Source organism: Danio rerio, chromosome 9 (assembly GCF_052040795.2).
Source record: "Danio rerio strain M-AB ecotype USA chromosome 9, GRCz13ab, whole genome shotgun sequence".
Lineage (NCBI taxonomy): Eukaryota > Metazoa > Chordata > Actinopteri > Cypriniformes > Danionidae > Danio > Danio rerio.
Window position 1 is genome coordinate 32,069,026 of NC_141029.1, and position 10,359 is coordinate 32,079,384.

The window sequence follows — 10,359 nt, forward strand, 5'->3', positions numbered from 1 at the left end:
GTCTTTGTTAAGAATAATCTTAACCTCAGACTATTTTTCCAATGTGCTAATGAACTTTGCAGCAAACAGGATGTAAATGCAAGCATGCGTTTGTGCAAAATAGTTTCAGTTCATTTATTAATATGTTTGCTGGAACGCCAGCCTCTGTGGGTCAGAGATGAAAAAAATATGGTGCTGCAGTTTTAACCTTGTATTTCTCATGTGTGTGCCAAATTACTGTAATCTGACCACATATTGCTCATATAACCAAACATTTTTGTTACTATTTGAAGGGTTAGACAAAATCCAAAATTTACAACCAAAATTAATATTGTAGCAAGGAATTTTAATAGTGGCTAATAATATAAGAAAACAGATCCTTTAGACTGAATGTAAGCATTATTTTCCCAAATATTATATTGTACATGTATTATTGTACATATATTACCGTATAACAAATGTTTTCTTGTTTATTTTTTAATAATTATTGCTTTATTAAAAGTTAAAAAAGGTTTAGCTCTCAAGCAAAGTGTTTAGCTTTTTGAATGTATTTTAGGTCACATGTCGATAAATAATGTTATGATAGCTGTTTTAACATTAAGTTATGATTGAATTGCCTCTTGTTACAGTTAGGAAATAGTTTAATAACAAGTGAGAATTGTTCATGGGCCAATGACATGACCACATTGAAGTGGTCTTTACAGTATATGGCACGCTACAATCTGAAAGAAGGTAACTGCTGTGACACTGCTCCTAAATGATTTGATTTATAATTGATATTTATGCAGTAGATATATGGTGTCTTTGTTTAATAACATATCTTAAATAAATAATAATCATCTCAGACTAGCTTAGCAATCTTTAAGAACTTTAACCTCAAATAAACAGTTCACCCAAAATTGAAAATGGCATCAATTATTCACTTTTTTAACCTTTTAAACCTCTATGATTCTTTCTGTGGAACAAAATCAATTTTGAGGAATGTTAGTAATTAAACAAACTGCCAACTGGGTCTTGTTTCAGAAAGTAAGATAGGTGAAAACTCAGAGTATTTTAACCCTGAAATGAGAGAAACTCTGGGTTTTCCATTTCAAATTTGTCAAACTGGAGAAAGCAGGGTAAGTCAAGCCTGTTTCTGTAAGAGAGGTAACTCAGACTCAGCTACAGTGGTCACTTACTCTGTGAACCTAATCTTGTCAGGAGCAGGGTTTATTCTCTAAACCCAGAGTTTCTCTTGGTCTTCTCCCTTTTTTAAAGACGAAGCAGTATTTCTCGACTTAGCCTTACGTTTCCACCGACCTATTTTTATGTTCATTATGGATACGCGTATAAAAACCGTTGATGGAAACATCATGTTGCACAAAACTGAGTAGGATAAACTTTTATTTGATCAGAAAAGATGCGCATAAACTACGATGGAAACACTTTTAATGAGCAAATTCCAGTATGTGCATTAAAAAAAAGGTTTCTTATAAGAGATCATGTGATGATGAAAATGTGTGTGAATGGACAAACCAGCAGGCTGAGCACACTGTAACACATCTGAAATGTTGCTTTGGTCATTCTAAAAAGCCTGAACCGTTTCAGTATTAGTGTTATTATATTATTAATGACCTCCAAAGCATCTGCAGCGTGTCGGAGCGTCTGTTCTCCATGCCTCATGACTTCAAACGCCACTACGTGTTCAATGTGTGTCGGTATTGACTTCTGAGGCGCAAGAACATTTATTAAATAAAGAAAAGATTCACACAGCTTCTTCTACCACAGTAAATTTTGTTTTTACGGTTGATGTTTAGCGTCAGTTAATCAGGAAGTAACAATTTTGTTCTCTTTGATTTGTTGGATGGAAACGCTGCTTTATTCACATCTTTTATGCGATATTCTAGTTTTGCACATGAATTTAATTCACATTTTTGGATGGAAACATAGCTAATACCTAAATTTCAGTCACACAAAGAACAAAATCACGTAAAAGAATGACTTGTCATTTTAAAAAATAATTAATTAGCTTAAATAGAGAGACCTTTGACAGGGACATGTACAGTAACTAAATTAATAGGATTAATATTCATTCTAAAAACTATTTTTAGCTCTGCTTACATTCTAAATGTCATATCAACCTCTATTACTTGATCAATAATAAAGGCAGACACACAAGTGCACTTTAAAATCTATTAAAACTGATCAACTTGTAAAAGTGGGAACCTTAAAATAAACATTTCCATAAACATTAAGTTAAGGTTATATGCATTCTTGTTTTGTCAAATTTGTTGTAGAAACTAAGCAGTAGCCTATTTTATGTCATTTAATGCAATTATATCTGAATAAAAATCAAAATTATGGCCAATTCCCCACTTTTTCCAAGTAAAAATCTAATAAACGTCAAACATTAAATTACTTTTGCAATTATACTTTAATATTTAAATGTAAGCTCACGCATTAACTTGAGCAGCTATGTTTTCCTATGCTAACTGTCTCTGTTTCACTGATGCAGTGGTGTTGCTTTTTTAAAAATATGGCTATATTTTCTATAACTTTGCATGAGCACATTAAATTTAGCTGAAGAAAGAAATGCTGATCTCTTTTTGTCACACCCTTGGCTCATTCCTGCTCTACCAATCCCCGCTTTCCCTTATAAACCACCTCTCTCCAATCCGCGGACCATCAACAGCCTTCTAATCACCTGCATCTATTCCCCCTCATCTAGGACACTATAAAAACCTACGTCATTTGTTCCACTCATGGGCCGTTATCGAAGTCGGATGGTTGTCCTCACCTTCGCTCCTTCGTCTTCTCCTCTTCTTCCATGGATGTTCCTCATGTGCCTTCCCTAATCTGCTGATCAAGAGAAGTGATTATTCTGATATAATGTTTGCTTGAAGATCTACCATTTGCCTGAGGAACTGTGTGTCTGTATACTCACCATCTGATGTTCCCTAGAACGAACTGTGAGAACGCTAACATCATATGTTTACCTTATGAGCTGTTGATGAAGATCACTAACAGTCTTGACACCACTGTCCTGCTTCCTCACTTTGATTCAGTAACTTGTTTTGAATTAAACTCACCAAAAAGATAACCATCCTTGTCTACCAGCGTGACAATGAAGCATATGTATAGCAATTTTCTTTATATTAAGGTACACTTAAAATACAAGAGCCTAATTTGTGTAATTACATGTTGAAATTGTATGGTAAAAATGTGGTTTTGAAGCATTTTTCATATGAAACCAATGTGATCACATGAACAAAGTGGTGGTGTGAAGATAATGTAATCATGGGTTTCACTTAAAAATGTTCAAAAACCTTTATTTCACACATCCAACATGTTGTAGATTTTTCGTTAGGACAATGTGTTTTTACTGTAACATTATACAGTCCAGTGTAGTCACCATTAGGACACACAGAGTCTGCAGGACATAAGCTCCCCCTTCCAGCTTCACTACACCTCTTCCAGTAGCAGCCTAGTTTCCTCACAGATCCCCCCATTCAGATACTTACCAGCCCAACCCTGCCTAGCTTTAATAGAGAACCATTATTAGGCCACAGTGAGATGCTGATCCTACAGAAGAAAGAATACATGTTTACAAACGCAGATGCTGACAGAATTGCAATTTTCGGGTGTACTATGTCTTTAAGCATTTGAATACAGATGCTTTTATATGACAGAAATGAGGAAACTGTTTATACATCACATATTTGTAGAATTCACCCACAAAAAGGGAAGTTTATTTCTTGCTCATCTGTTCTGGTATGCTTTATAAGCTCCAGAGTCAAATGCCAAGACAAAAAGATCATTAGCGATGAAGAACACAGAGGAACTGAAGATGGTGCTCTTGTTTGCAATCTTTATACTATTTTTGAAGACTTCGCATGTTTGTTCTTGGATTCCCGATAAATGTGTCTTCTTCGTTGATACGGAAAAATTTGCTGTTATCGTAGATCGTCCTGGAAAAACAAACATTGCTGAATGTGTTAGTGTCACGGACATCAAAGAAGACCTTCGTGGACTTCCTGCAAATGTACTGAATCTCTACATTAAGATGGATTTGGACTCTCATGGTGTCTTGCCTCCAAACTCATTCTCAAATTTGGCTTCACTGGAATACCTCGAGATTACTGGATGTTTTTCATTGATCTCTCCGAAAGCGTTAAGTGGATTACCACATCTAACTTCACTAAAAATATCTTCCTTCAAGTCAGAAAACTGCTGTGAGGTAGCTCTTGATTTCAGTCACCTTCCCTCACTTAACACTTTGTCAATTTTATATTACAGTTTATCATTACTGAAACCAAATGTTTTTGAAAAGATTCCTCAATTGCAGAACTTATCCTTAATTAATGTGTGTTTGAAGAATATGTCTGAGATTCTGTGTCGACTTACAAATGTAAAAAAACTGAAGCAGTTCAATTTATTGGATGATGCTCTGACTCACCTTCAGAAGCCAAACTGCTCAGTTTTTAACATCTCTGACATTTCTACCGAGTTCAATATTGAATACGCAGATTTATATCTGAATAATGTAGAACATGTAGATGAGGTAGCTTTGAAAGTTTTTGGAAAGTTGTTTTGCATTAGTTTTGGTTCAAACACAGATTTCCTCAGATATCTTTCTTTGATTGGAGTACATAAAATCACTTTTTTGTATGTTCATGTGGATGTGCTTAACGCTGATGATTTGTGTACAGCAGCTAAGTTATATTCCATTGAGAGTATAATCGCTGATTACAAGACAATTAACTTGCCACCACCTCCAACTAATATTTCAGAGGGCTGTAGAAACATTAAGAACATTGTGCTTAACAAGCGTGTTAATCTTAGTGTACATCTTAGAAGTAAATTCTGTCGTTAAGTTATTCAGCAACCTCACCAGTATTAAAATATTTCTGCATATGTTCAGATCAGATGATTTCCAATCTCTTTGTGCTTCAAAACCACATGCAGTCAAACAGATTTCTGTCATGAATTTAGGTCCTTATATAGATTATATAGTTTTCCGCCAATTTATATGCTTTGTAAATCTTATAAAACTGTATTTATGCAAAAATCTAATTTTTAACATAGAAGATTTTGCTTTTGTTGGACTGAATAAGCTGGAAGAGTTATACCTCTGTGACAACAAGTTATCTTATATTCATCAACACACATTCAGTGGCTTACATGAACTGACGGTTCTGGATCTCCAAGGAAATCATATAATTTACATTGAGCCAAAATCATTTGGACATTTTATTAACATTAGCACACTTCTGTTAGGATATATGAAATGTCTTCCTGACATGTCATTGATCAAGGTGAATTTATCTGATATATTTTATGGAATTCCATGTAATTTGAGCAATCTTTTCCTTAGTTCAGGCCTGAGACCAATGCATCTTGTGATCGGGAGTAATACTACACTGAATAATGGGCTAAACTTACAGATTAAAGGTCAATATGTGATCGTTGAGGACTGCAATAGTTTGCTTTTACCATCTGTAGTCTCACTTCAGATAAAGGCAGCATATATGAGCTGTGAAAATGAATTCATAGGCAAATATGTCCCATCAGTCGTCAGTCTGGAATTTCATTCAAAGTTCTCTGACAATATTGGAGACTTGGCTGTAATCAATCAGCTTGTTCATTTAAAAACTCTAACACTGGGAAACATAGACTTGACAAATCAGCCGAACTTGGCCATCATGTTTCACAATCTGACCAAACTCCAGACTCTGATTCTGGCAAACTGCAGAATATTCTTTCTGGATGGAAGTCTGACCAAGGATTTAACCGCATTGAGAAAACTCATTCTTATCCCAACTAACACTGTCAACATTCTACAAACTTTTGTGGAACATCTCACTGATTTGGAGTATGTCTATTTTGAAGGCTTGGGTCTCTACTGCAGTTGTGATGATGCGTGGCTGGTCTCATGGGTGAAGGACAACAGAAAGGTGGAGGTTAGCATGTTAAACCCCACCATGCAAGATTTGCAGTGCTTGATTGACAATGAAGTTGACCAACTCAACTTTGTCAGTTTCGTCAAAGAAAACTGCTCATTTGACATTGAGTTTGTGTTCTTCGCCAGCACTGCTGTCTTTTTGTGCATCTTTATTGTTGTGGTCCTGATGTACAAATTTGTAGGCCAGTACTTCAAGCCGTTCTTTCACATCGCCAGCGGATGGTTTCGAGAGGTTTTGCATATGAAGAAGAAACAGCAGTACCGCTATGATGTTTTTGTGTCTTACAGCAGTAAGGATGAGCACTGGGTCATGGAGGAACTTCTTCCAAACTTAGAGCAGCGTGGACCTCCATTTTTGCGTATCTGTCTCCACAGTCGGGACTTTCAGTTGGGACACGACATTGTGGAAAACATCACAGACAGCATCTACGCAAGTCGCCGTACTCTTTGTCTCGTCAGTCAAAACTACCTCGGTAGCAACTGGTGCTCACTTGAGATGCAGCTGGCCACCTACCGGCTTCAGGTAGAACACAGAGACATTCTTATCCTGGTCTTCCTAGAAACCATTCCATCTCGCTTGCTTTCCTCCCATCACAGACTGGCCCGGCTGGTAAAAACTAGAACCTATCTGGACTGGCCACACGACCCGGAGAGGCATGAAGCATTCTGGCACAGGTTGTGGTGTAAACTGAGCTCTAGTAAAGCCAACTAGACTTTCCTTCTGTTTATTGGGCAGTTGCTTAAAACCTTTACAAACTCTCTTTTGCAGAGTGAGCAATAGTTCCAGTAATGTCATGGAGGAAGAAAACAAAAGTTTTACTTGCATTTGGACTGATGAATTTAAATATTTTTGCTTGTATATTTAACTACATTTCTCAAACCTTCACTGTAATGTCCATTTTATAATAATTTACTTTTATATAACATGCTTAACAAAGATTGTGTAGCCTAATGTTTAAATAGAAAAATAAAATGTCTGCAAACATAATATTCAACCAGTTGGCCTTGTCATGTCTTTAAAAGTTTTGCACACTTTACGCACACTGATATTTAGTCCACCTACTGAAACCTTTATTTATTAAGAATAATTTTAACCTCAGACTATTTTTCAATGTGCTAATGATCTTTGCAGCAAACAGGATGTAAATGCACCCATGCTTTTGTGAAAATAGTTTCAGTTCATTTATTAAGATGTTTGCTGCAACACCAGCCTCTGTGGGTCGGTGATTTAAAAAGGTTGTGCTGCACTGTAAACTTACCATATATTGCTCATATAACTAAATATATTTATTTGTATTTGAAAGACAAACATGTTACCAAAATTAGGATTTCGGCAATGGAAACTGCAGAGTGTCGAGTTGGGATTACAATGATTTTTTTAACGACTGTGACTGAGATTACTTTTTAGGGACTCTGACTATGATTTCAAGCTAATTTAAATGATCTGGGCACAAAGAATTAAACAAAGATAAATTGTATTTGAATATTTATACAACAAAGAAAGCAGTAGCAGTAACATTTGAAGTGGATCAAAAAAGTTTTTTTTAAATTGTCGTAAGACAAAAATGGGTTTGAAATAAGAATTTAAGAATTTTGATGCAAGGATTTGATCCATTTCAAATGTTGATTTCTGCACATCGTTCTATTTTACATCTGATCGTTTAATTTACCTCAATACTGTGAAACTTCAGCAAAAACCTAAAGTTCATAATGTTCTGTTGTATTCATGCTAGTCATTTGTTTATCATATTTTATACAGATGCACTCCTTTCCTTTGCAGACTGCTCCTAACCATTTTGCTAACCACATTTGGCGCATTACACCCTGAATGATGGTAACTGCTGTGAAACTGCTCTTAAATGATCTGATTTGTCACTGAACTTCATGCAGTAAATATACGATGTATTTGTAGAATAACATTTTTCAACTGGTTAATAATCTGAGGCTGGCTTAATGAACTTTTAACTTAACCTCAAAGGAACAGTTCACCCAAAATTAAAAATGTTGTCATCAATTATTCACTTTTTTTGATGTTCCAAACCTCTTTGACTTTATGTTGTGCAGACATAACTCAAACTTTTTCTTAAGAAGGTCCAAAAACCAAACTTGATTGAGGATAGTGGGCCAAAGGTAAATATACCAAACTGTTTCACATTAAAGTTGCCATGGTAACTACCTACTTTATTAATATATAAAAAATTTATATTCATATTAATAATTCTATATCTATTTCACAATTAACTTTTTATAATAAAAACAAAATGGAGTTCAATGCCAATATCATTTGTATTGTTGTCTATCCATCAAGTAACAGTATTTATATTTTAACATAAAAAACAAATTCATTCATAACATTTAACTGAAACTTTCAATTTCAGTATGCTTTTTTGTTGCTCAACAATTAAACAAACAAAAGGTTTGATAAACTAGAATTGACAATCTCTGTTAAAGGCATTTGCCCCAACACTCTTCCTCTCTTCTCAGATGGGGTGGAGGGCCAAATCAAAAGTTATCATGGGCCATCTTGTGGTACACAAAATCTATTTTGAAGAATGTTTGTATTCAAACAAATTGCTGGCATCCATTCCAATCAATAAAAAAGAAAAAAAAGTCTGCAATATAAAGCATGCATATAGCAACTTTCTTTTATATCAGCCTTCACTCAAACTCAAAGAACTTCACCTTTTTGTTTTGGCACATTGTCATGCGAAACCAATGTGATCACATGTGAACAAATGTGGTCATGTGTGGAGAGTATGTAACCATAAGGGGTTCACATGAAAAGCTTTAAAACCCATTAATTCACATAGTCTACATATTGTTTTTTTTTTTTTGTTCTTTTTTGTTTTTTTGAAAGGACAGCAAAGTGTCACAATAAGGTCACGTGACCTGCAAACTAATAAACCTTTTTAAATCACACAAACTAGAAACACACATGCACCCTCCAACAGGGCTCCTATGACGATGTACAGTGCCTCTGTTAAGTCCATATTAAAGTAAATTAACACAAAAAAAATTACTTTCTTGATTTTGATGTCAGTTCCTCAACTTAACATGTCGCCGGAAGCCTTTCCTCAAGCATGGGTGTATGCATGGTCCAGATTTTACTTACAGCAGTCTTGTTAAGTTTGTTTTTGTTTTATATAGACAGCAAACTTTGTCTGGGAAGTTGCATACACACATTTCGACCCCCTTTTTGTGCATATGTCACATTAATAATGAGACCCCCAGAGCTGTACTGTATGATTGCGAAAGTTTAGAATAACTTCAGTCACAGCGAATTCACTGCCAACTTATTCAGCATATGTTTTAAACAGCGGATGCCCTTCCAGCTTTAACGCAGTACTAGGAAACATCAGTACACACTCATTAACACACATACACTACAGACAATTAACTTATTCGATTCACCTATAACGCTTGTCTTTCGACTGGGGAAAGCATCAGAGGAAACCCATGCGAACACGGGGAGAACATGCAAACTCCACACAGAGATGCCAACTGACCCAGCTGAGACTCTAACCAGTGACCTTCTTGCTGTGAATGTCTTCATCTCATTAGACAGTTGATTTTATTTTTCCAGCCTCTTTCTAAAGAGACGTTCTTAGGGACACCGTCACAATGTTTTAGCACTTATTTTATTGAATTTAGAAATAGGGAGTTGGAACGTTTGTTTTTGAATTTATTTAATGTTTGCTGAATTTTCTCATTAAGCCCAATCTTTCTAAATTGACACTACTGTGAAATTCCAGAAAACACGGTCATTTCTCACACACATACGCACTCACCAACTGTTCTATGGTATTTTTTAACCATTTAATCGATTAAATGCAGGAACACAAGACACCTTTCAAAAAAAGTTAAATAAAGTAGTAAAACTTACCAGAAATGTCCCTATTCAGTTAAAAGAATATTTCAAATAAATAAATTGATAAATGAACCAAATTGTTATGAGAAACATGGTTTAATACTTGATGTCTCAAAATTATTAATCAAATTGCAAATTGAAGGTTAAGTGCAAATTTGGCAAATATAACAGTACTGCAGTATGCTTCTCCAGCTATCTTCTGGTCTAACTTCTAAGCTTGTTAGAAAAATGTTAAAAAATGTTTTTACTGGCATTTTTGTGGACCTCTTTGGTACAAATATAGAAAAATTAAATAATCGCCCAGTAGAATGTTATTATATTGAGTAAACAAACTAAGAGTAACACTTCACACAGGGCAGGGATGCTGGGATTACTGACATGAGTGGGTGGTCTGTAATCTGTCTAATCTCTAACACTCTGATTAGCGTTAAACCACACATCCCTGTACACACACACACACAGTTTTAGATCATCTGCTTGACCACTACTAACTGACCAACCCAAACAATGACTCCAGTCACACCCAACTGCTCGACCAATCACATGCTCAAGGCTGAGTTCATTCACATAT

The 10,359-nt window shown here is 35.4% G+C and overlaps 2 protein-coding genes across 2 annotated transcripts in view; one reads left to right on the top strand and one right to left on the bottom strand.

Moving 5' to 3' along the window:
• Nucleotides 1-3,926, bottom strand: part of impg2a (interphotoreceptor matrix proteoglycan 2a) — a 32,629-nt gene extending 28,703 nt beyond the window's left edge. Inside the window, exons 1-2 of the mRNA XM_087267918.1 lie at nucleotides 3,669-3,926; nucleotides 2,756-3,540 (exon numbers count right to left, since the gene is read on the bottom strand). The gene's annotated coding sequence lies outside the window, so the exon portion shown is untranslated. The remainder of the gene's footprint in view (nucleotides 1-2,755; nucleotides 3,541-3,668) is intronic.
• On the top strand, nucleotides 3,723-6,918 carry LOC794466 (toll-like receptor 13). Its single transcript, XM_087267953.1, has 2 exons — nucleotides 3,723-4,195; nucleotides 5,333-6,918. The coding sequence occupies exon 2, from the start codon at nucleotides 5,349-5,351 to the stop codon at nucleotides 6,630-6,632; it is 1,284 nt and encodes a 427-aa protein (XP_087124079.1). The 5' UTR covers nucleotides 3,723-4,195; nucleotides 5,333-5,348; the 3' UTR covers nucleotides 6,633-6,918.
• Nucleotides 6,919-10,359: the final 3,441 nt, after the last annotated feature.

What these genes read in the sequence shown, in the direction of transcription:
- LOC794466 (XM_087267953.1), top strand. Translation starts at nt 5,349, where the DNA reads ATGCATCTTGTGATCGGGAGTAATACTACACTGAATAATGGGCTAAAC.